At 52.5% G+C, this 26429-nt stretch overlaps 4 protein-coding genes across 4 annotated transcripts; 1 reads left to right on the top strand and 3 right to left on the bottom strand.

Moving 5' to 3' along the window:
• Positions 1–3098: 3098 nt before the first annotated feature.
• IUM83_02155 (uncharacterized protein) lies at positions 3099–5283 on the bottom strand (the record flags this gene model as incomplete). Its single annotated transcript, XM_067926055.1, has 2 exons — positions 3099–3187; positions 4869–5283. 2 exons carry the CDS (start codon positions 5281–5283, stop codon positions 3099–3101), a joined length of 504 nt encoding a protein of 167 aa, XP_067800742.1.
• Positions 5284–6473: 1190 nt separating this feature from the next.
• On the bottom strand, positions 6474–7333 carry IUM83_02154 (uncharacterized protein; the record flags this gene model as incomplete). The annotated part of the gene is made up of 4 exons (XM_067926054.1): positions 6474–6591; positions 6676–6772; positions 6834–6924; positions 7148–7333. 4 exons carry the CDS (start codon positions 7331–7333, stop codon positions 6474–6476), a joined length of 492 nt encoding a protein of 163 aa, XP_067801032.1.
• A 742-nt stretch (positions 7334–8075) lies between these two features.
• Positions 8076–9478, top strand: IUM83_02153 (uncharacterized protein; the record flags this gene model as incomplete). The annotated part of the gene is made up of 4 exons (XM_067926053.1): positions 8076–8329; positions 8722–9004; positions 9073–9124; positions 9201–9478. The coding sequence occupies 4 exons, from the start codon at positions 8076–8078 to the stop codon at positions 9476–9478; spliced, it is 867 nt and encodes a 288-aa protein (XP_067800736.1).
• Positions 9479–22153: 12675 nt separating this feature from the next.
• Positions 22154–23377, bottom strand: IUM83_02152 (uncharacterized protein; the record flags this gene model as incomplete). Its single annotated transcript, XM_067926052.1, has 1 exon — positions 22154–23377. One exon carries the CDS (start codon positions 23375–23377, stop codon positions 22154–22156), a length of 1224 nt encoding a protein of 407 aa, XP_067800735.1.
• Between the last annotated feature and the right edge of the window lie 3052 nt (positions 23378–26429).

The following is a 26429-nucleotide window of genomic DNA, read 5'->3' as shown; positions in this document are numbered from 1 at the left end:
CCGTCCCATGCAGCGGAGAGTTCCCACAAACTTGGAAGCACAGTCGCAATCTTCTTTTTCGAAACGAACCGATAAATGAAGAATAGCTCGACGAAGAAGCGCTGGGGGCTGAACGTGACCATCTTGGCGAGGTGTGGGCTTAGCAGCCCCCTTGCACGATCGCTCGCATCTTGAACATGCGCAATTGGAAACTCGTACAGAGGGTACCTTCGGCTGTTCGGTGTGTAGCCAGCTGCGTCAGGCTCATATTCCACGAGTCTCCACACCGGAACGGTGTGGTGAAGCTGGTCGAAGAGCGGGTTGAATGTCGGCGGATGGGAAGCAGGGCCATGGCTAACGCGCTCGACCTCGAGTTGGGGGTACGTTGACGTTGGAGAGCCGGGAGTTGTTGGGCTTGACAGATTAGACTCAACCCCTTCCGAAAGCGGCCAACCATCCTCCTGGTTGACTTGCTCATGGAAGGCGGGGGGCGAAGCTGCCGTCAGGTTATCGACAGGGTCGGCCTGGCGACGACGTTGTGACCCCTCTCGCCCTGCTTCCTCTGCATCACGAGGGTCCCCAACAGCTGTGCTGCTGGCCCTTATATCGTGAGCAGGGGCGGCGCGCTCACCAGTATTGTTGACCGCCCTACTTATGGCCAGCTCTCTGTCTAAATCGCGCAAAAACATTTGGGGTTAGCAAGAGAGGAGATAACTAATGTGGCAGGAGTATGCGCGACAACATACCGCTTTCGCTCGACTGGCTTGCCACGATTCGAATAGTGAGCTGATTTCTCTGCGCTGGGATTTTACAGGAGGGGTGATAATTCTCACACATTTAGATACTGTATGTCGATTGGAGGGGCGACGTGAAAGCGTAATTACTCTTGTAAAAACTACGTCAGAGCGTGACGTCATAGCGAAGCTTAGATAAGGGGACGGTGGGACACCCATACATACTGACGTTCAGTATACTAGTAGGATGGATGTATTCTTCAGCTTGAATCTATACAAAAATACGCACTAAACATTACCTGTATGGTTGTCACCCCTCCTGCTCCAAAATGGGTAGCGTTTTGGGCTCGAGTGATGTTATAAACGGGACACTGTTACCTTTTTCCACTAAGGAAGGGGTGGCAGCTATACAAGTACTGTTCTTTTATATGTCGCGCAGTGATTCGACAAGATGACGTCGCTGGAACCCGCTAAGATAGCTCACAACTACTCTCATTCTCCAACTTGATCGGAGACACAAAACCTTCGCTATTTCCGACACGATGCGCACCCCGACACGGGTTTCGCGTCTGATGGTCTAGCTGCTGATGTCTCGCTTGTATAGCTGTCGTGCTACCCGCCGCCACAAGATTTGCTGTTCTAATGCCATCACGCACACGAACGTGGTAATCTACCGCGGACGTCACCATCAAAACCATCATCGAGAACTCCGCGGAAGGTGTCGGGCAAAATGTCGAGAACAAGGGCGGAGGCAAAGAAGATGCACTCTGCAGCAGTTCGCGAGCTTTCGCCGAGGAATCAGTGCTACGGCGGGGCCTCAGTGGTCGGTGTTCCAGTTTCTGAGCTAGTAGCCCTGCATTGACCAATCTTTTCAAAGTGTAATACCACCCAGAAGTGAAATCAAGGTACGCTCGTTATATCGAATTGTCTGTTAGCAATGTCGCCGTTAGTATGCATCGAGTAATTTATTGTCCGTTTATTTCCAGCTATGAAGTACATCTGCTTGTTATGCTGACCGACGGCTTCGCAGATGACGATTTGCTGCAGTTCTCAAGTGAATGTGTTTATAAATGGTGTACTAGGCGGCAAAATGCTGGAGAAACTTTACTACCTTGCCATCTTCCTCCTCCTGTGTTTCATCTCTCTCCCCCCTTCTTGATTATCCCTACCTATGTCGGCGCTTGCAGTCCCAAACAGGTCCTCGCTCACTTAGGCTCCGTCGTCCTCGAGGACATCGCCACCTCCGTCATAGTGCAACTTGGAGTCTAGGGCAGTAAACACTGAATTGCGTATTTTGTGGGCAAAATAGCAAAAGGAAATAATCTGCAGCCGTCACTTTAATCTTTCGCACATACTAGCGCGCTGCTGTCATTGCACTAATACATGCTTGCCGCATCTCCAACCTCAGTGGTAAGTCACCGCGGCTGAATCCAGGCAAGTGTGGGTGGCAAAGAAGAAACGTATACTACAATTGAATTGAAGTTACAGTCTACGTATCCATATTGATTGACATTTATTCTAATACTACTACTAGCTCGTAGTTTACGTAGTTACTGGAGTTTGAAGTCGAGCTTTCACTGCGGCTGTACCGTTCTTACACTCACTTGAAGTGAGCACTAAGATCGCGATGCATATAACTACAGTACATTTGTATGTATGCCCCAGGGGTCATACATACAGAACAGCCTTCATTCTAATAGAGACCTTTCGAAGCGAGTGTTATTTGTGGTTTGTGCGATAGGAACCCCAAAAACCGTCCACGCGCCGCCTCGGACCTATCGTATCCCACAAATTCTTCGTGAAAAATCGGCGTTGTCGCCCCTCTATCCAACATCTTTGTTGGATGTTGGAACCTCTTCGAGGTCGTTAAACTCCTATGTTTGATACTCCGTACCGGTAGTCAACCTATATGTTATTGAAGTGTTTCATGTGCCCCTTGATGATCGCCTTCGCTCCCTGACAAGGATCCCACGGGCAGGGACTCCCTACTCGTAGGCCGCTGTGTTGAGTGTGGCGACGACGTACAGTACCTGGACCACGTCCTGCTCGAGCACTTCTCGCTGAGCGTGTGCTTGGTCTGCAGGCAGGACCATACGCTGCGCGACGGCGCGTTCGACCTTCTATCCAAGCCCCGCTCCAGGTTCGCACTACAAGAACCCCACTCGGATAAGGCTGCTCGGATCCACGAGTGATACACGAGCGCGCTACACGCATGATGAACCTCCTCATTCTGAAGCCGCTACACCTACGGGTGTGGTGAATTTACGTGCGGACTCCACAGCGTGCTCAGACAGCCCCTCAACACGCAGCAGCTCTGAGGAGAGCGAATCTGAGAGCACTACGAAGCCGGCAACCACTCAAGGCGAGCCAGACCGCGAGTGCCAGTCAGGCTTCCACGGAGACCAGCACATCAGCCACGAGGAATTGGATCCAGAAGACGGTGGGCGCAAGAACGACAGTGCCAGTGCGCCTAGCTGTCGCAAGTCAAAGTCAGGACCCGGCCGACGTCCGAGGCGATGGCGGTGACCACACTCCGAAATTTCGACAGCGGGTTGGCCCCGACGATGGTTACCTTCTTGTTGTTCAAGTAAACACCGATGATCTCTATGCGACGAGAAGGGCATCTTCGACGTCGTCTAGGTAGCCGAGTAGAGGGAAGAGGGCACCCCCTGTTCCATTTGGAGCGGGGATCTTCGTGGTGAGACTGACTCTCCTAGGGTTGTGATATAAATGAAGCGAAGTACAGTGCGCGTCAAAACTATAGGACCACCCCTTTGCTACCTCATAACTCAATCAATTTTTATCATTTTGTGGGGGGGGGGGTTCGACAGTAGTTGTGAAAGACGCTGAGAAAGACCTGCTATACGCTAACACCCGCGTTTTTGCACTTTAACGGGTGGTTCGCATACAAGAAACTGTTTGTGCACGGTCGACACAAATTAGGACCACCCCAATCTCAATACAAAATCCAATATTAACCGAAACCCCGTACAAGGCGATATGACTAAAGATTTGTAGTGGGCATGCTTTCGGCAGTTAGTTAGACGCGTTCGTTCTTGCAGAACACGACAGTTACTCGCAATTCTACAAGCAATCTATTAAGTGCTCTCGGATGCGAACCGCGGTGTCTGGCTGAGGCGTAGATTGTAAGGTACGAGTAGCTATCGACTGAACCTCCCATTCACTGGTCGTTCTATAGCAAATCATGGGGATGCTGCTGACTTACCACTGAGACCTACGTTGGCGATCGCTTCAGGCTCAATATCGCTTATGAGGCTATGTCGTGCTCCACTGCTACAGCTAACACTATTTACAATGCTAGGATACTGTCACAGCGAGATCCCAGAGTGCTAGTGTCAATGTGCGAGCACCCGAAAGTATGTCCACTACAAATCTCTAGTCATATCGCCTTGTACGGGGTTTCGGTTAATATTGGATTTTGTATTGGGATGGGGGTGGTCCTAATTTGTGTCGACCTTGCACAAACAGTTTCTTGTATACGAGCCACCCGTTAAAGTGCAAAAACGCGAGTGTTAGCGCATAGCAGGTCTTTCTCAGCGTCTTTCACAACTACTGTCGAACTCCCACCTCAAAATGATAAAAATTGATTGAGTTATGAGGGTGCACAGGGGTGGTCCTATAGTTTTGACGCGCACTGTAGTCGTACCCCACCTCCAACACAATAGAACTTCGAAATGAAATCACAGGGTTTTGTTGTTTGTGGTTTGTGAGATAACCGCATCTCACAAACCACAACAAACAGTTTCTTCGAAAGGTCTCTATTATGCATTTGTACAATTTGAGCCAATGAAAGGAAAGATAGGTAGATTTATTATCCAATCAGCTGGAAGCGCCGAACAAAGCTAATACGGCGAAGCCATGTTTCCTCCTCTTGGAGATCCCTGGCTTCACCTTCCTCCCATACTAAGCTCAACTTATCTAATACTTGTAGGCAGAAACAGTGGCCTCGCATGCGTCTCGAGTAAGCCGACACAAGATAGATGCCTGTGGGAAGGTTGAGTCCTTTGAGACCCTCGACCCCTCCCTTCCCCCCCTCACAAATATTGGCATTGAATATATCCATGTCTACATCTACCATCGCTTGCCCTCTAACTACTTGATCTAGGTAGAACTGTAAGTTCTTAAAGCTCATACCTTTTGACAAATCGATGCCTTTGTTCTTCGCGGCGGCCATGTCGGCGTTCTTCATCGCTTGTGTGACGGCGCCGCCATGGCCGAGGAGCTGCAGCGCCATGTCGACTGCATGCTGCGCGCAATCATTTTGATTGCCGCGCGCTTGCATGAGACGGGCGAAAAGTACATGTTCGCTAACCCACTTCATGAATGGCTGACCCCCACCACTGGACTTCCACTGCAGCACAACGTGGAAGTACCAGTCCGGGATGCCGTCGTCCTTGAGCATGGACGCCGGCTCCCAGGTGGACTGCGGGTAGTGGCGCCACGTCACCCGGAACTGCTCGATGCCATCCTCGGTACGGTGGTCGACCAGCATGTCCACTTCGTACCGAGGAGCAGTCCGGCGTGGGCGCTTTTCAGGCGGCCCCAACATGGTCGTGTACGAGACCGGTGGAATGGCGCGCAGGCGTTTCGAACGCCGAGCATGCATTGGAGCTTCTGACTCCGACTGCGAGTTTGTAGCAGGCACCGAAGACTGCTGCTGCTGCGCTTGAGCCCCAGCCTGCCCGATGTGAAAATATTGGGGCGGCCGCTGACTCGCTGCGCAGCTGTTAGCAGCCTCCGAGGCGCTGCAGGTCGGTGCTGGCGTCGAGGTCGTGCATGGCGAGGTGGCTTCTGGTGTCGTGGTCGTGCATGGTGAGGTGGCTTCTGGCGTCGTGGTCGTGCATGGCGAGATTGGCTCTGACACTGTGGTCGTGCATGATGAGGTGGCTTCTGGCGTCGTGGTCGTGCATGACGAAGTAGATGCTGACGTCGAGGCCTGCTTTCGACTTGGAGAGAATTGCGGCGGTAGCGGGAGTGCGAGGAGAGTAGCCATTGTCACTAAGCAACAAAGTTGGTAAATGAAGTCTGTTACTGTAGATCATTCACAAGTTCAGTTCAAACGCACGATGCTTGGCACATGTTGGTACATCGCTACCGCACCCACCATCCCTGGCAGCGGTATGGGTCGCAGCACGTGTCCGCTGCTGCAAGGTTTCCGCCTCTACTAGCTCTGGACCTCGTCCTACGCAGGCTGCCGGTGCTGGCAGCAACCACCTGGAAGCGTTTGTCGCTTCCTGGAAAATTGTGGTTGTGACCTCATCGCTTAGCTCAGCTCACGGTTCGCTTCTTCGTAGGGTTAAATGGTACGCCCTGCTAATCTATTACAGTATGTACAGGTAGAACTACACGTCGTATCTTTCTCCTCGTCCACGTCGACGTTCATATCGTATAGCTTGCAGAGACATCAAGTCGTCAAACCTGGCCAGTGTGGTTGTCTCGAGGCTTCGCAAGGACAGATTTCTGCGCATGAGTCGAACCAGGAGCTGGCGCAAGGCGGACACCTCGCTGTCGCGTTGCAAGGATACCATCAGCTGGGCGTAGTTAATCAACACGCTGCTAACGCTTAGATCAAGACCCGCAAGGACATTGCTTGTCGAGCGAGATTGGTGCTCGGAGAACTCGTCGTGATACTTCACGTATAGATGGATGCCCGTCTGGAAGAGCTTCTCCGCCGTTTCACGCTGTCCTCTACAACACCGGCATGGTATATAACTCAGAAGTTGCCACCACAGGATATTGCTAAGCTATTCCGCGGTCGTTCGAACGAGACGGGGCGTTCTCGGAGAACTCGCCATGGTACTTCTCGTACAGACGCATGACCTTCTTGAGGAGCTTCTCTGCTGGTTCGTGCCGCCATCTATCCATAACAAACAGCACAAGACATCAAGTGAATAAAACTACACCTACAATCTCACAGCTCACTGTCAACGCAACCACGTACAGGTGGTGGTAACATTTCCCCATCTGGTCCATGAGCTTTATGCCGTGACGCAGCGGACGCTGATGGGGTTCACTGCCTTGAGACTCTTCATAGCTGCCTGGTAGAATGACAGCGCATCCTCATGCTGGTCCACGCTCTCGTAGAGCATGCGTACTTACAGGCGCCAGAGATTGTCGCCTCCGGCGTGAGCAGGCCCCTCACGGCTTCGAACGACTGGGTAAAGTACTTGATAGCTTGGACCATGTCGCCCTACAGCAGTCAGCAGCTTTAGCAATCCAGCAACGTGCAGGTATTGTAGGCAGCAGCTTCGAAACCTTCCTGGCGCACGCATCGCCCAGCACCATCAACCGCCGCTGTTCATTGCGCTGCGGGGGCTCTCGCAGCTGTCAAACACCCGAGTCGCACCAACGTAAAGATGGCCAGTAGTTGCATTGTTGTTATTGCATTCCATTGGGCTAGGAGTACACGGTACCACGAAGGTGAGTACAGGCAATGTGGGGACACCGGTGAGCAGCCTCCTGGTCCACTTGGACGGCGCCTGGGAACGGAAGGAAGCGAAGCCTCGAGACGCCGCGGTCGGCCCCAACTGCCGGCCAGCGGGGAGGATCCCCAGACGCGCCTGCGGGTGGATACCCAGCGCGCGGTGCATGCCCAGCATCGTCAGAATGGAAATGCGAAGGATGATAAATGTACCTGGAAAATGGTACAAGTTGCAGAATGTGCTCACACTGGTGGCTGTGATGACCATCATGACTCGAGGAGGGGGCCATTGCCTGCTGGAGTTACCAGGTGCAAGCGGTTCTGTAGTGGGGCGATGTGGTAGTGAAGAACTAAGTACGGCAGACTAACGCGATGCAGGAAGAACGTCGTCGCAGGCGTCTCTTTGAAGGAACAGGAGCCGCTCAATCAAGAATTCAGTCGGGTGGACGAGTGGCTGTGAGTCGAGAGGTGAGCGAAATGTTATCACTTAGCTAAAATTCTGACTTTATTTTATATCATTACCGTAGTAAGGACCACGATGGCTAGTAGCGCCGCGAGCCAGAGACACCCCCTCACTCACGTTGTGTGCCTCAGCGTTCTCGTTGCGACCAACCACCTTGATGTGACCAGAGTGTTTTTTCTTGCCGCCACGCGTGCATTGATCCTTGTGCACAAAATTGAAGCCAAAACGCAGGATCAACTTGACCGCCTGCATGGCCGTGTTGCGGTCCATTTGCTTCTCGTCCTGCGTGAGGCAAATTTACGGGACGGTGTGCACGTGCACGAGGTAAGAGAATTCCTATGCAAAACTACCAGCTGTTGTTAGCTTCATGCTCAATGTTATTCATTTCCCATCTTGCATCTTGCTGCAGAGTACAAGGAGCTTACAAAGAGCTGGTTGTGTGAAGACTTGAGCCAAGATGGGGAACTCGCCGCTCTCTCGCGAGTTTTCGGGCCGTCGGTTGTCATCTGAGGAGCGAGAGGCCACGAAGCGGTTTGGCGATGAGGATATGCGGCTGCTGCGTGAGACTTTCAAGGGTCTAGCCAGCAGCAAAGACGGAATCAGCATGGGCAAGGAGACCTTTCTGAAGTGCTTCCCCATGCGAGGACTACTAGGCGAGCGGCTATTTGAAGTGATCGACAAGAGTGGCTCCGGTTCCATCCACTACAATGAGTTCGTATTAGTGAGATCTGTCTGTGCCTCTTTCCAAAGAGACCGGCCAGCTTAGACCTCTCACACTGCAATGAATGCAATATACAAAATACATTACCATGACGAATCTCTTGCACCTATTCATTTGATTGGATGAAACAAAACAGGGTACCATGGGGCACATAAAACATCTTCAATTTGTTAAAGGGAGCTTGGTGCGCCCTTTAAGGGCGTGTTTGGCTACCCTGTTTTGCAAACATGCTCAAAGGGCGACTTTTGCGCCCTTCTGCCACGAAAGGGTTAAGTTACGGACTCTACATCATTCTGCAAAACACCGGTAAGTTTGGTATTTAATTGGTTATTTTTGTTATGTTATAAATTGTAACTGTAACTTTTACTTTTGCTGCCTGCAGCTTCAAGACCGACCTTCGGCCAATCATCCGGCAGCAAACCCGCTGGAGCTCGACATTCACTGTGCTCAAACGATATTTCGAGCTTCTCCCATTTATTGACGCGGAGGACGAGGAGCTGGCCGAGCTGCTTCCACCGGCAGCATCCAAGCGGCGGCTCCGCGACCTGCTCGGCGAGCTGAAGGACGTCGAGCCCGTGTCGAAGGCACTCCAAGGCGCCGACGCGAACCTCCTCGACGTCCGCATCTGGTTCGACGGTCTCATTGCGGCGAAGCCCGCTATCTCGGTGCGTATGCGTCTATTTGGAATTATTGACTTACTTATTAATGTGAATTTATTTGTATTTTATTATAGCGCCTAGGGCTGACATCGTCCAAAGCCCGATTTCGAGGCAGGCTGCGTGCAGGTGCTCAAAGGGCAAACCAAACGGCTGACCCGAGCGGAGAAGGCGGCTCCGGAGCCCTTGCTTGTGTTTCCCCCAGCAGAAGAAGGTGAAGAGGAAGAGAAAGACGAAGAGGCCAGCATCTCCTTCGTGGAGCGGCTGCAGAAGCGCCGGCGCCTAGAAGAACGGCAACCAACTTACGAGCTGCTGGCGTCCATTCCGCCTACATCCAACGTGGTCGAGCGATTTTTTAGTGTCGCTCGAACCACGTTTGGGCAGCAGTGCCGCTCGCTACAGCCATACACGCTAGAGATGCTGCTTTTTCTTCGGCAGAACGCCGATTACTGGGATGCTCGCACGGTTGAGAGCGCAGCGTAATTGATAGGTATTTAACCCATCAATACAATGGCATTGCATCAATAATATATTTGTCTGTGATCGATATTGACATTGCATCAATAATCTATTTGTGTGTGATCGATATTCCAATGTCCTATTGTGGGTTTGCTTGACGTGGTGTTCAATTATCTATTCTCGGTAGATGCTAGCAATAGATAACAATGCAATATTCGGCAGCCCTGTGCATAAGTGCCGACTAGCCCTCGTTGTCTGTTACATCGACCAAGGACCTCTATCCAGCAACAATTGTGCCACGACGCTATAGCTGCCCCTGGTAGCCCAAATGAGTAGCGATTTGCCAACTTGATCCTATAAATCAGCGTCCGCAATTAATACACGAGCAGAATTCTCGTGGACACGCACACAAACTGTGACCAAAGTCGAAAAACCATTCGCACTTCGCTCCGCTCTTCAATCCCAATGAAATCACGTCCGTGAATCCTCCCCATGAAGCCCATACTTCATTGTCTCCCATGTCGACCACAGCTCCTCTATCCAATAACAACTGCACCACAGCGCCATGATTTCCCTTGGTCGCCCAAACCATTGCTAAGGGTGACCGTACCGGTAGAGCTATCCAAGCCTTGGACGAACATGCGGGTAGGGGAACAAAAAGTGGGTGAGAAAACGCTTCCACGAAAAAGAGTGAACATGCAAAACCTGATTTTCGTGTTCTCCTCGCTAAAGTGCGAGAACAACGAACATTATTGCGAGCTTCCCTCCCGATATTCGTTCTCGCGGATTTTGTATTTAAGCGGATCTGGCGTGTTCGTATCCTACGCGTTGGATTGGCTGAAAATCGCACGATCTTCCACAGCCGCACTGAAATTTACCGAGCCCACTCGCGAAGATATTCTCTGCCCAAGAAGCGGTCTGCGCTCGCGTGTGCTGAGCTTCCGACGCGCTCGAAGTAGAGCCGACAGACTCGTGGCAACCGCAGGAACTCACTGTGCCGCCAGTCTAATGACTTCATGCCAGTGGCTCTGCCGCCAAGCATCGAGATCACAGCGCAGCCGACAAGACTACAGACCTCCACAGGGACTTACTCCACATCCAGTCCACACTCGTGACATCTACAAAGACCCACGACACCTCCAGCCAGGAGGTGACGATGGCAGAGCCACCTTCTGTAGTCCGCCAAGCAGTGGAAGAGTTCCAGGCCCTTGGACCCTTCGAGTTGGTACCTCCACGACCAAAGGAGACTTCGTACATATTCAAGTGTGTGTGTGTGGGGGGGGGTGTGTTCGTGTCAAGTACGTCGAGAACGGGAACGAGGTCTTTGCGTGGGCTTGTTTGGCTGACGAGGCGTGTCGGACGTCAGGAAAAAACCTGTTCAAGCTCTATGCTGGCAAAACGACCATGGCCATGAAGCACCTCCAGAAGATTCACAACGCTGGTTCGCCGAAAACGGAGGCAGCGACCGTCAAGAAGCGCAAACACGACAATGATTACAGCCACCTGTCATCGTCCGTCCTGTACTCAAACAACCCAATCCGGCTAAACGTGCTGATGACCACTCTCATGATTGTAACGGGGTTACACGTACAAGTGGCTGCAAGCCACTTGTGAATTTAACAGATAGGTTATCTGTTAAACGTTTTGGATACTTCCTCACATTGGTGTAAGACACACCGATGGATACATTGAAGTGGACCACCACAGTGAGTGGTCCACACATACCCAAAGATCCTATTGGTAGAAAGCAGCATCTTTCTACCAATCAGAGACATGCATATTAGCGGGGCTCTGACAGCCAGCCGCTGCCAACCGTTTCATAGATGATAAAAAGTTTTAGCAGATTTTAGAGGAAGATCAATTTACAAACAATACAGTTCTCATTTTACCTTAAACTAGCTACTTGGAGTCTTGTCTAAGTTAACTTATATTTGTGTATTCAAATATAATTAACCTAAGTAATTACTAAGTACTTACGCTTCCTCATACACGTTGCGCAACGTGTAAGCTAAAGTAGTGAGTCAAGTTAGACCCACTACACCTGGTAGCACTTTGTAGTCCGTCCAACGACCGACTGCTTGACGTTCGTACGCGGTGTACGAACGCGGAGCCGAGAACCACATGAGCACGGAGGTGCCCATGGAGAGCTCCAACACGCCTGCAACGCATGTTGCACGCGCAGACTGCCCCCACCTGTCTGACCCAGAGTGGGAGGCCCTCCAACGACTGTCAACAGTCATTGGAGAAGCGGCGATAGCTACAATGCTGCGTACGCTATCGCCGACGGAGCAACATGGTGTTGCTCTGGGGTTCATCATGAAGGAGCAGCGTGACGCTGCTTCCTCAGTGACGGCGTCGTCAGGGACGACACCGCGTGCTCAACCATTAAAGTTGAGCGTAAGCAATTACGTGGGAAGAGAGGGCGAGCCTCTCCTCCGATGGCTTGTCGAACTCGACACAGCCATAGCGGCTCGACGCATCATCGACCCGCTGTCGAAGGTCGCGTTCGCCATGTCCTGCCTTGGCGGACGCGCAAGGAGTTGGGCGTATGGACGCCGACTCTCCGATCCTACGTGCTTCAGCACGTACGAAGTGTTCAAAGAGGAGCTCAAACAAGCGTTTGAGCCCCCGCAAAACGAGTTCCGGTCGAGGGCGGAGTTCCTCGACCTTCAGCAGGGTAAGCATGACGTCCATGCTTACGCGCAGCGCGCACGATATTTGGTATCAAATATCGTGACTAACCCGATTGACGGGGCGACCAAGGTCGTCACGTTCATGAAGGGACTTAGAGATGGGCCTGTGAAGACCTATCTCTTCCGAGAGTACCCGAGTACTCTCGAAGCTGCGATTACTCTTGCCATGCAAGAAGAGTTTAGCCTGCGGCAGGCTAAACTGCATGTGAACGTGCCGAGGCCGCAACCGCGCCCGGTAGCGAGGCCGGGAGGTCCAGAACCAATGGACCTCTCGAATGCAACAACTGCTGGTTACCAGCAGCAGGGAGGTAACGTGCGATGCTTCCGTTGCGGAAGGATCGGTCACTTTGCACGGGAGTGCACAGCTCCCATGCCCCCTGGAGGTGGCCGTCGTGGCGATGTTAGGCATCGCCGCGGACCAACAAAAAACGCGAACATCCAGTAGGCGCGGGGCGCCCTACTGGTAATGCAGTCGCGCGTGCCGACATCGGGCACGCGACACTGAGGACTGCAGCCCCCAGTGAGACCAGCTCTCACTGCAAGAAACAAGATGACAGGCCGAACCTAGTCATCTTGAAGGTTTACTCGAAGAGAGCGAGTGACCCTCTTCGAGCTTTGGTAGATTCAGGCGCGTCGAACAACTTTGTTCGACTACGAAGCCTGTCGAGACTTGACTTCGAGGAGGTAAATGTACCTCGAAGTCTTCTGGAGGTACGACTGGCAACAGGTGTCATCGTGAAGACCGAGAAGCGCGTCGTGAACGTGCGCTTCTCGTACAAACAACGAGTGTTTGTCGAAAACTTTATCGTCCTGGACCTGGACGATAAGTTCGACGTAGTAATGGGCATGCCGTGGCTTGCACGGCATGATCCGGTGATAGACTGGAAGAAGGGAACGGTCGTGCGCTTCGGACGCGACAGCGGAACAGAGAGCGATGGCCCTGTTACCCCAGCGCGCGCACCAGCAGGTGCACGCGGCTCACCAGTCAAGACAGCGCTTTATGCTGCTGTCCCGGAGTGCCCAAGAAGTGCGCGAGGGCGCGCACAAGTGAGACCCACGTCGGCAATGCTGCCGACGTCGGAAGAAAAAGATGTGTTGGTTCCGGGAACCAACACCCACGTTCAAGCGTGTAAGGGACAGTCCCTGACCCGAAGTGGTCAGGTCGACAACGACGCGTCGGCTCCGGGAGCCGACGCACCCTCGGTCATGAGGGGCTCCGCCAATGAATGGCGTCGAGGTGACGAAGGCGTGTCAACTCCTGGAGTTGACGCTGCAAACAGTGCGGACGGTTGCAAACGTACCGCACTGACGCAATTTGCATGCTGTCGTGCAGCCGGGCTGCACGACGAAGCGCCATGCGATCAAGCCGGGCTTGATATCGCGCGCCCGCAGACAGGGTCTGCCGGCGAAGGGACACATTACCGTGCAGCCGGGCTGCACGACGGAAAATGCGGTCAAGCCGGGCTTGATACCGCGCGCCCGCGGACAAGGTCCGCCGGCGAACAACTGTCCACGGCCGGGCCTGGACCAGAAGAACAACTGTACGGAGCCCGGCTCCGCACAACAAGAAGACGGCGCAAGCGGAAAACGCTGCGCAAGTCTCGGTCCGGGACCGAGACGCAACAAGAGCAGTCTGCTGGGCAGACTGCGGCAGTGACGCCGAATGTCAAGACGCTAAGCGTCTTGACGCGCACCGATACTGGATTCCAGTATCGTGACATGGAACTCGCTAGTCCTCCGACGACGGCGTCGGAGTTGACTTCGCTTCCAGCCATGAGCTGGACGCGCTTCACGCGCGACTTGCACGATGGACGCATCGAGCAAGTCTGCGTTCTTTCGGACAGCGAAAGAACGGCGAGCGAGAGCGAAGAGCTGAGGCAGCTCTTCATGGGAAGTACCACTGAGAGTGAAGACACTCTCAGTGCGAAGACGAAGCGAGAGCGCTTCGAGGAACAAGGTTGGGACTCGCTGAAGTCGAGTCCCTATTACGAATTATTGAGGGAGTACAAAGACGTACTCCCGGAAGAAATTCCTGCGGAGCTTCCGCAGGATAAGGGTATTCAGCACGAGATTGATCTCGTGCCGGGCACAAAGTACTGTGTCACGCGGCAGTGGCCACTGCCGCGAGAGCAAGTGAAAGCGATCGACGACTTCTTTGAAAGTCGTCGTAAAGCAGGACAAGTGCGGGAATCAAAGTCCCCGCACAGTGCTCCGACGTTCTGTGTCAAGAAGCCACAGGGCGGATGGCGCATCGTTCATGCCTACAACAAGCTGAACGATGCGATGGTACCGGCGCAGACGCCGATACCGCGAAAAGATGTTATCATCGATTCGATGGCCGGGAGCACCGTTTACAGTGCTCTCGACTTGCGAGATGGATTTTATCAAATCCTAATGCGTGAGAGCTATATCCCTCTCACGGCAGTGAGCACGCCAAGCGGCATGCTCTGGGAATGGCTAGTAATGCCACAGGGGCTTAAGAACGCCCCTGCGACTTTCAACAGGTGCGTGACGCACTTGTTGCGCTCGGTGCGCGACTTCGCACCGAGCTACTTCGATGATGTGTTCATCCACAGCCGGGCTGTGGACGGGAAGACCGACGTAGAGATGCACAGGGTGCATCTCCGGAAGCTACTTGAGCTTATGCGAAAGCATAAGCTCTACGCGAACCTGAAGAAGTGTATCTTCGGGGCGAGCGAGATACCCGTCCTCGGGTGTCTCGTAGGGAAGAATGGTGTTCGCCCTGACCCGGAAAAGGTCAGAGTGATCAACGAATGGCCAACGCCTTCAAGTGTCAAGGAACTGAGGCAGTTCCTTGGCAGCCACGTACTTGTGCAAGTACGTGGAGGACTATGCGGGCAAGATCCGCCCGCTGTCACAGCTTCTTAAGAAAGAAGCTGTGTGGAATTGGACACCCGATTGCCAAAAGACATTCGATGCAGTCAAGCGGGGCTTGACTGAGGCGCCGATCTTGACAGTGGCTGACCAAGATCGCCCATTTCACGTAGTGTGTGACGCATCCGATTTCGCGATCGGATGCGCGTTGATGCAGCACGATCACGAGGGCCGTGATCGTGTCGTCTACTACCAATCGCGTCAGCTGAAGCCAGCTGAGCGCAACTATCCGGTGCATGACAAGGAACTCCTTGCCATGAAATATGCACTCGCAAAGTTCCGAGTGTACTTGCTTGGGAGTAGACCATTTGTGGTCTACACCGACCATGCTTCACTGCGTACCGCAGTGAAGTCGCCACATTTCACAAAAGAATGGCGAGATGGCTCTCATTCTTTGCGGAGTATAACTTCCGGGTCGAATACAAACCCGGAAGATTGAACGTGGTGGCCGACGCGTTATCACGTCGGCCGGACTATGCAGAAGCTGTTGACGTCAATGCCATTGACGCCATGCGATCGAGCAAACCCACATCATCTCTGCTGGATGATGTGAAGGCCGCGTACGCGCACGACGCGGACGCGAAACTCTTGCTGGCCTATGGCGCAGCGCCTTCTGACAAGTCCCGTCAGAAGCTGCCCAAGCACCTTCGAGCGCGTGCACACCGCTTTCGTGTGCACGACGGACTGCTACTCTACAACGCAGTCGACGACAACGCGGATCGCGTTGTCGTGCCAAATGACCATGATCTGCGACTCAGGATCATGTACGAGTATCACGATGCCCCGACTGCGGGACATCTCGGACGTGAGAAGACTTACGTCCTTCTCACGCGCGACTTCTACTGGCACCACCAGTATAAGTGGGTGCGCAAGTACATCCGTGCTTGCGAGGTATGCCAACGCGTGAAGCCTGCGCCATTCGCGCAGGCTCCACTGCAATCACTACCGACTCCGTCGGAGTGTTGGAAGTCCATGTCTTTGGACTTCATCTTTGGTCTTCCCCCGGATAGCGGAGGGAACACCGGTATTGTGGTCTTTGTAGACCGCGTCAGCAAGATGTACCATCTTGCTGCGGTGCCAGCAGAGGTGACCGCGAAGCAGACGGCCCGTCTGCTCGTCGACATGGTGTTCAAACACCATGGCATGCCGACCGACATCGTGTCGGACAGAGACCCGCGGTTCACAGCGCACCTGTGGCAAGAAGTGTTTACACTTCTTGGGAGCCAGCTTTCCATGTCGACTGCGGATCATCCGCAGACGGACGGTCAAACCGAGCGCGTGAATCGCGTGCTCGTCGATATGTTGAAGAGCTACGCTCACTCGTTCCAATACTGGAGCAATTGCTTATCGATGGCAGAGTTTGCCATCAATAACTCAGTGCATGCCTCGACCGGGCATACACCGTTCTACGTGAATGCCATGCGGCATCCACGTCTACCGAGTTTACTCGGAGTGATGGCTCCCACTTTAAGTGGGGGAGGATCTACGACTGCAATACAGCAGCCGCAGAAAACCGCTGACACTTGCACCGTGTCAGCTGCAACAATGGACAAACCACATGAGTCTACGCAGGGCGCAGACACCTCCAACGACAAGGCCAACGACCACGGGTCTGCGCAGGGCGCAGACACCGCAAAGAACCACGCAGAGGCCGGGCCTCTAGCGGAGAGCGAGCTGAATGACTTCAGCTCGGATGCAATCAGTTTCATCACCAAAAGACAAGCCGTGATTCGGTTTGTCCAAGACACTATAGCAGCTTCTGTTGATCAACAGAAGCTGAACGCAGACAATGCGGGCAGAGGCAACACAAATGAATTTAAAGTTGGTTCATTAGTTTTGTTATCTACACAAAACCTGCCTAGACATGCCGTTCCGGATTTCGGAGCAAGCAAGCTTGCTCCGCGCTTCATCGGGCCGTTCACTGTGTTGGCACGGCACGGCAACGCATACACGCTAGACATACCGTCTAGCATGCGCCTCCATCCGACCTTTTACGTCGGACGGCTGAAGCCATACCGGCAGCACGAGCCATCTAGCTCGGCTGACCCGAAGCCTCGGCAGGAGCCGAGGCAGAAGCGGAGGACTTGGCCTCGGCGACGAGCAACCTCTCCTCCAGCGCGCGGACGCGCTGGAGCAACCCCTTCATGTGGGTCCCCAGCTCGACCTGGATATTCGAGGCGGTCTGCGAGACCGCCGCGACTTGGGCCTTCTGGTTTGCCAGCTCCTGTTTCAGGGCGGCGAACTCAGCGCCCTGCAGACGCTCCACGACGGTCACCCGGTCGTGGAGAGGCGCATACTGATCAGCCCGGGGCTGATCATACCCGGGGCGTGTTCCCACCCCCACCACTGCCGATCCGTGACGCCCGCGGCTCAACCCGCTGGATTGTTGAGCGGATTGTTGACCATAGTATCCCGAAAACGAACCCTCAAGGGGCTCGTTTTCGTATTCGTTGGAGAGGATTTCCTCCCCATCGAGATACATGGGAGCCGCGGAACGTCTTGCTGGAGGACGTTCCGGAAATGGTGAGGGCGTACGAGGAGCAGTACGCACTGGCACAGCGGAAGTAGAGCGAGCGCTGCGATCATCGCCAGCGCCCGAACCCTCACGTGCTAAGAACTTAGCACGGAGCTCTTTGAGACTCTCGAGCACACGGAACGACGTGTACCCGTTCAGGTCGCGGTCGCGGTCGCTCAAGCGGACCGCGCCTGGAAAGCACTTCGTGCACTGAAAGCCCTCGGGCACAGCGCACGGCACGTTAGCCTCCTCCGCAGCAACGCGGAGTTGCTCCAACTTTCCACGCTTCGAGTATGTCTCGAAGCGATCACGCGCTTGCTTAATCCGATCACGGTAAGCACTCGGCCTCTTGTTGAAGTTCTTAACAAAGGCGTTCCAGCTTTGACAAAGTGCCTGCCACTCGGGCACTTTGCTGCGAGAAGATGTCTTCTTGCTTTGAAACCATCGGAGCTCATGAAAGAGTCCGATGTAGTAATCGCGCCTTTGATGCGTTTCCGCATCAAAGTGCAGCTCGGCAGCCACAGCGTCATCTTTGATGGCGCTGCATACGTACAGCGGCACCTCATTCGGAGGTACCGAGTTCCCAAACCGGTCCGCGATCTCGGACGCGGACGGCATCCATGGATCACGCGCTGCAGGCGCAGCGCGCGGAGAGCCTTGAGCTTTAACATCACGCGCTGCAGCAGCAGCGCGCGGAGTACTGAGAGCCCCAGCGGAAGCGAGTGGGGTATCGCTCTCAGTTCGCGAACGCTTCGAACTCGAAGCGTCCGATTCGTCCCCTTCACGCGGGCGAATGTTCTTGGCATGAAGGTCGAGCGATTCGCTCGACACTGAGTCTTTACGCTTTGAGGGCGAGTCCTCCTCGCCCTCCATGTCTTCATCGTCGTCGTCGAAATCGACGACGTCGCCGTACTTCGCCTTCTGGCGTTCGAAGTAGTCGTCAATGGAGATATGACTCCCCATCGACTTTGCGGGCTTCTTCTGAGGCGCGCTCATCGTTGAATGAGCGCGGATTTCTTCTCCAAACTCGGAGAATTGACGAATGGTCAATTCCGAAGATTGACGTGCGGAGACCCCGCGCGTCTAACCTTAAGGGGGGATGGTGTAACGGGGTTACACGTACAAGTGGCTGCAAGCCACTTGTGAATTTAACAGATAGGTTATCTGTTAAACGTTTTGGATACTTCCTCACATTGGTGTAAGACACACCGATGGATACATTGAAGTGGACCACCACAGTGAGTGGTCCACACATACCCAAAGATCGTATTGGTAGAAAGCAGCATCTTTCTACCAATCAGAGACATGCATATTAGCGGGGCTCTGACAGCCAGCCGCTGCCAACCGTTTCATAGATGATAAAAAGTTTTAGCAGATTTTAGAGGAAGATCAATTTACAAACAATACAGTTCTCATTTTACCTTAAACTAGCTACTTGGAGTCTTGTCTAAGTTAACTTATATTTGTGTATTCAAATATAATTAACCTAAGTAATTACTAAGTACTTACGCTTCCTCATACACGTTGCGCAACGTGTAAGCTAAAGTAGTGAGTCAAGTTAGACCCACTACAATGATCATCAACCACAACTTGGCGTTTCGTATGGTTGAGTACGAAGAGGCAAGACTCATTCAAGCGCTGCTCTATAAGGACGAGATGAAGACTGAGATAACTACGAAGCAGGTGGAGGAAGCCATAGTGGAGCTGTATTCTTCAGCACGTAAGGAAATCACTAACTATCTGCAAGAGAACCGAGAGGACTACCCGAACTGTACGCTCGTGGCATATTTTTGGACTTACAAAACAACGGAAGACAAGTTTCTTGGGTTGCGGGTTTACCTGGTGGACAAGGCCTGGCAGTACAAGCCTATTCTCTTAGGTACGAGAAAGGTCAACCCCGCGTATGGAGATCGTGATGTCGACATCTTAAAGCCCTTCAAAGCGTGGCTGAAGCACATGCTCGAGGACTTCAGCATAGCGACGAGCGATTTCTATGGGGCTACGAGCGACTCAGGAGGTGACGTGGAATCGATGCTGTGCAAAGAACTCAATCTGCACTGGGAGTGGTGCTTCGTACACATGGCCCACGCAGCTACAAAGTCATCATGCGGTGTAAATGGAGCTGCTAGTGCTGCGGTTAACCCGGAGATGGCAGACTTAATCTCACGGTTGGTAAGAACATTCTTTCAGGTCAAGGCGGTGTCTGTCACTGGGAGCTTATTTGCAGAGCTCTGTAAGTCTAAGCCTAAGGGTGCCTCCACGCGGCATGTTGAATATTCTACGTCACGTTTCTTGAGCATGACGCGCTCATTGGAGAGGGTTCTTGAGAAGTGGCCTGCAATAACTGCGTGGAATGAAGAGCGAGCTCATAAAGCACTTCGTGCCAACCAGCCGCCACCAGAGTTCCCGTTGGCTAATCGCCATGACGACTTGGTCCATGTGATGTCTGTGTTGAAGCAAATCGGTGAGATCAAGCGAATATGTCAAGCAGAGCATCCTATTCAAGTTGACGTGCTCGTGCAGCTGTATATGGCGCGTATTCACGACCTCGGCCCTGAACAGCCTTTGCCACACTACCTATCAACCGACACGTTGGATTCCTGCGAGTGACCTTACACCACTGGCTGCGGATGTGCGAAGACTATTGCGCGAAGCATTGGACGAACGCTTCTTCAGCAGATACTACTACGACAAGCAGTTCGACGAGTGTCAATTTGTATTTGAAATGCAGTTGAAACTCCACCCTATCTTCAAACGAACGGGGAGGAGTCTCGATCGTGCAGTGATTTCGTCGTGCCGTCAGCATGGCAAAAATGGAAGAGATGCTGTGACCAGGAAGAATGATGTGAACACCAAAATCCGCTGCAACTTATTGGACTTACTTAAGGCAGTAAGTGAATCCGCGGACGTCTGTGAATTTGAACCACCTCCACCTGATGTGCAAGTCAGCCGACTGGAAGCGGCATTTGCGCCCAGATCAAGCCGACCATCAACCTTTAGCAGGCAGGATCGACGTGCAGAAGAGGAACTCGATCGATAGCTAGAGGATCCGGTTGACATTGCACGAAAGGAGGACTACACACCTAAGGAATCCGTACTTGAGTTTTGGCAAAGACTAGATCATCAAGGCGACTACCGTATCACACCAAAAGCTGTGAGAGTGCTGTTCTCAATACCCGTATCTTCGTGCCAGATTAAGCGTGATTTTGGTGTAAGCGGGCAGATGGTAACTACACAGCGCACGATGTTAGCTGAGCACAACGTCGATATGTGCGCAGTCCTGAACAGGAACAGCGACTTCGTTGACTTGCTGCAGTGTGAGGAGATCCCAAAGGGACATCATCACTTGCACACACACCTTGCACACACACCGACCAGCTTCACCTTCCCCGTCACCGAAGAAATGGACTACGACCTGGACGAGACGACAAGCGACCTTCTGACCGACTTCGCTTCTAGTATGTCACTACCTGACGACTTCGAGGAGAAATCGGAATGGCAAATGTATTATGAAATCGACAAGATGACTAGAGTAAAAACACGCATTGTGTTTTGCTTTTCGTTAAGCATTTTTACCTTGCCGGCCAGCTGCACTTGACAACGCTTGATCAGTAGCAATATTCACGTTCCACTGCTCGACAAGTAGCGTTGTGCTGTCTGCTCCGCTCTCATTTGCACTTGAAGCTGAAGATCTGACACGAGTACACTTAGTGCCACCTGTTTGTGTGCTCGCGCTCGATGATGTGTGCGTCGTGCAGGGGCTCGAGCGCGCCCTCGAAGTGGCTGAAATCGCACAAGGCCGGTGGATGTCGGCCATAGTGGTGGGGAATATCCTTGATATTCCTCGGTTTGTGACGAAACACGAGTCCCCGTTGCCACAGCCGAGGTTGGCCTCACAACCACCATCCTGTTCGATATGCACCGATCGGGTGATGCCATGAGTGGCGGACTAGTCGTTTGTAGTGTCTGTGGCGCTGGATTTTCTGTCTGCGTCTCAGCACTTGTCGCCAACGTAGTGTAGACCATCGCCGCCGTGTGAGGCTGACCCCTCGCCAACGCTACAGGCACTTTCGACTCATCATCGAGGTTGCTTGGCCGACGGCTCTCTCTAGTAGGCAGTTCAATAGGAGAGGTGGGTCGTGGTGCGTGTCGGTTGGATTTCTCCCATGCCTCTAGCATCTTCTTTTCGAATTCACTATCTCCGTCAGAGTCGCTGACACCTTCGCCGTTGCTGCTCCAGTCGGGTTCGTAGTGTGTCGTTCGACTTCTCTGAAGCTCGTATACTGACGTTAGCTCACGGATGCTCTCCTTAATCGTCTTGCAGACGGCTTCAACAGCCGACGGCAAGCTGTGTTCAATGCTGTATTGGGAAGGTTTGGGCTGACCAGCTGGTGCAGCATCTTGTCGCACCGAGGCATCACCAGAACGGGGATCCTTGCCCTGCAGAACGTTGATACACAGATCCACCTCCTTCTTCACGAGACTTACAATAGTACTTTCAAGGCCGACACATTCACTTTGCTGGCTTTGCTTCTCTATACGCGCGCACTTCTTCTTGACATGCTCACGAAGAACCACTGTCGCGTCCGCTTGACGCTACACTTGTAGATTTACCTCCGACTGCGTGTTCGTAAGCAGCTTCTGGATGCGAGCTTCAAGGTGACGGTTTGCGTGCATTGTTGTTTCTGTAATGAAGCCGCGAACGGATTCGTAGAGAAGCCCATCTACATCGCGAGCACACCGCAACATTTCATCGTGAATTGAGTTGCACGCCTTCTGGAGATCTAGCTCCACTGAGCTCTTCATTGCAAATGAAACGCCTTCCATCGCCATTTCCACTTGATGCTTCACCATCTCGCTCATCTCGTGGTTGCGACTGGATCCGCGAAGAGCCACAGCTAGTTTGCCTTCGACAAGTTGCTGTACGTGGTCCATAACTTCCGCCGCTATGCCCTCTGTCGACATTTCCACTTGCTGTTGGATGATCTGCGCTGCCTCTTGTGTGAGGCTAGTTCGACCTTGAGACATCGCAAGCTTGTCGTCGACGAGCTTGAGCACATGCTCCATTACTGTCGCCGCAACATGATCGGTAGTCTTCTCTAGTTGCTGCTGTACAATCTGAGCTGTCTCCTCGGCGAGATTGCGTCCAACGAGCTTGTCTTCGATGAGCTTTTGGACATGCTCCATCATCCGCGATAGCGTGCCGTCCACGTTGCGCTCCATCAGCGCCAAGTTCTGGCGGATTTCGTCCGTCTGAGACACGATCACCATCTGCGAGTCGCAAGTCTCATTCTGTATGTCTTGAATCGCCGGGGTAAGTATGTCACGAACGTAGCTCTCAATTTGCCCGCCTCGCTCATCTTGGACCTTCTGCAGGTGTTGCAGTTGCTCCCAGAGGCTGGCTTGCGAAGCCGTCAGCGCTTCTCCGAGCTTTACAGCGATGTCGCGTTGTTGGTCCGTGATCTGCCTTACGCTGGTCTCAGTTGAGGCCTTCACAGCCATCAACGCGGCATTTTGGGCGTGCTTGTGCCCTTCCTGCTGGTACTGCAAGGCAGCATGCTCTCTTGCCAGCACATGAGTCTTGAGGAGAAACTGCTGGGCGAGCGCAGTGACGTGGTCCTTGACGCTGGGGCCGAGTGCGTGGACAGATGTAGTTGCGGCGGTGTCAGCGACGACAAGCGCTGCGCTATGATCAGCACCAGCGGTGTCGATCTCTCCGTCATCATTGCCGTCGATTTCCATGTCGCCGTCGATCTCCATGTCGCCGTCGTTCTCCACATCGTCCTGAACAGCAGCAGCTTGAGCGCGAGTTAGCACCATCGTCGGGAATATTGCAATATTCTCCCGCCTGTCCAAGATCTTGATAAATCACTATTTGACTAATAGCCAATCGCAGGAAAAATCCTTTCTGCCAACCAGACTGGCGAGAAGCGAACACAGCGCACTGTGCACTGCACACGCCAGCATATTCCCCCGCAAAAACCGATATTACGGACGAAGCTCTAAAACCTCGAGAACAATATTCTTGAGGATTTTTTACCTCCCCACTTCGTTCCACGAACGGTATTCTTCCAATGTTCGTCCAAGGCTTCGAGCTATCGCTATTCTAAATTTGGCGAGCAAACCATGTGTTAATTATAGATTTGGCAATGGCGAGTGGAAATTTCACAGCGGTATTCCTATTTTCCTGTCACACATAGCGTGAGGTAATGGATTGCGATGCAGGTTCGCGATGGGTGTAAGCTTTCCTGGACGAAGCCGATGAAGACGAAGCTGCATTCATGGCTGCCATTGAACGAACACCTCGTGGTATAGCCTATCCTGCTTTCATCCTGAGAGAAAAACATTTACTGGTATATTTTTTTACCTTTAAATATATGACAGGAACACCACTTTCAGACAGCGATATCGCATTGCTTATTGCTAACATCGATCCAGGCCACACAGAGCTTTACGTTCCCATTTACAAGAGTTTGCTCTTCGTGTGGCCACTCATCTGATTGCGAGCCGACGTTACTCACGCTATCCAAAGCTATTTTCACGACCAAATTTGGCCTCAGAAATAGCTCTGGGATCGGAAGCTATTTTTTATTTGGCATATGGCAATACTGTTGCCGCCACCTGGAGCCAAATCCAAGCCAAATTTGGCATTTATCGGCTGGATAGCTCGACCGGTACGGTCACCCTAACTCCATCAGGGAAGTCAGCGTCAGCCCCAGCATAGCCATCCCATTTCTGTAAGCTGTTATTTGGTGGTGCTGTTAAGATAAACCGTTCTTTATGGTTGAGATTTCGGATTGGCTTCTTTCTCCCATCCACGATGACCTAGCTCTGTCTACAACATTTTATCCGTCTTATCGTATGTCGACCAGTGAACTACTACGTATTAAAAAAATGAGAAGATGTGTTGTGGTGATCTCGTGCTCAATGTTTCCGTTAACCTATGATCGAAAAACAAGATCGAGTGATCTGCCACTCATATCTCTAAAGACACTTCTACCAGAGGTCGGAAAAAAATAGTGCAATACAATAAATAATCCGTTTTTTTCAATATATTTTTTTATTGCTGGACCACACTGACCTCAATACAATATAAAATTGACCCAATTATTGGCAATAGATTTGTATAAAGTGCCCCCACTGGCAAATACCGAAAGTCTAGCCAACTAGGTCGTCTGCGACTCGGTTGGGAATACCAATGGTTGCTGCTGGCATTGGTAACAGGTTTTGTTTTTGCCGTGACAACAGTATCGTCGGCCATTATCAGGCTGATGTGGCGCGAAGGTTGCACCAAGTCGAGTTACGCGCACGCAATTAATCCGTTGGGACTGCCAGTATAAACCTCCAGTCTATAAGCCAAGTTCTTGAGTGCAGTATCATCGCTGGCGCAACACTGTGTGCGCCCTGGCTACCGGACTGTAGAGGCTGCTACGCATTGCTTCTTCGAGTGTGACCCCGTCAAGGTGTCGTGGCAGAACTATGGGCTCCTGATTTTCGATGCTCCCTGGGGTGAAAGCTGCTGACCTTCCCTTGCGACCGCGATGTCCATGACGAATGGCGCCATCGTCGTGAGATCCTTCTCGTTTCATGGCGCATCCTCACAGCCATGGATCTCCGGAACGATATTTATTTCCACGTGAACGTGCGATCAGCCCACACATTCCCTGTTTGAGCTGCTCGTTTGGTACCACTACCAGCACCTCTATCGCCGATCAACAAGTTTAATCTTGATAATGACGAGATCAGGACAGTTTACCTGTTGATGACGGCGTTCAACTCCCAGCTAGCACCAATAGATTGAACTTACTCTCTTGAAAATTGCGATCTCAACTGCTGTGTCCCTCTGTAAAGTGATATAACTTGTACCATTTCTGTACCAATACAATATAAATTGCGGCATTTTTTATTATTGCTGAGCTTGAAATCGCAGTTTTTATTAGTGGCAGACGGTGGATCCAATTCAATATCATACTGTATTGGCGGACCTCTGACTTCTACCAATGGGTGTGGTAGTGTGTGTGTGTGTGTGTGTGTGTGTGTGTGTGTGTGTGTGTGTGTGTGTGTGTGGAAGTGGGTGGGTGGGTGGGTGGGTGGTAGACCAAACAATTGACCAGTATTTAGATACGCTCCGGCATGTCGCGACCAGTTCGTGCCTCGAAGAGCATGCGCTGGTACTCACGGAGGGCGTTCCAGTTGATGTGGCTCATCATTTCGTCCGTCGACAACCCATGCAACTTCATCTCCTTCGCAACGTATTCGACGGATCTGTTTTGGGCAAGATAGTCATCCAGGTACTCCATCGCTTCCGCTTTCGAGAGGGCGTTATCGTAAATGCGTGCCCATGTTCTCTCTTCTTCAGCATCGGCATCGGTTGTCTTACTGACCCGTAGGAGGCGTTTACTCGGGCTGTTCACTTGATCGGCATCAATCGAGCTCACTACATCGGTTGAAGCCAATTTGGCGATCTTCACTTGGCTGGAGATTGTCCCCTGCGAGAGAGCTTCGCTACTGCGAAAATGGCTACCACCACGGACAGGATGACGAACGAGCGCATGGAGTTGGAAATGTCGGGTTGAGCGGTAGAAAGAAATTTTCAGAATGAGACTAGAGGCAATGCTTGATGCAACGTGTGATGACGAGAAGGCTCCGCATCCAAGAGAAAATTCCGTGCAGCTCCATTTCCTGCAGGAGACTATGGCGTTCGATGTGACGGACGGAGATTGTTGAGGGGTTGATGCCATTCTCGACAAGTGGAGACTCTTCTCGCTTTATCACAGTGCGTTAGAGTGCAGCTCAAACGTCTGCAGTTGGTCAGCGACGAGTCGATCGGACGCTGCAGCCCCATTGAACAATCAGGGCTCTCCATTGGCTC

Source organism: Phytophthora cinnamomi (assembly GCF_018691715.1).
Source record: "Phytophthora cinnamomi strain GKB4 chromosome Unknown Contig0, whole genome shotgun sequence".
Lineage (NCBI taxonomy): Eukaryota > Oomycota > Peronosporomycetes > Peronosporales > Peronosporaceae > Phytophthora > Phytophthora cinnamomi.
The sequence above is the reverse complement of the archived record's forward strand: the minus strand, read 5'-3'. Positions and strand labels throughout refer to the sequence as shown.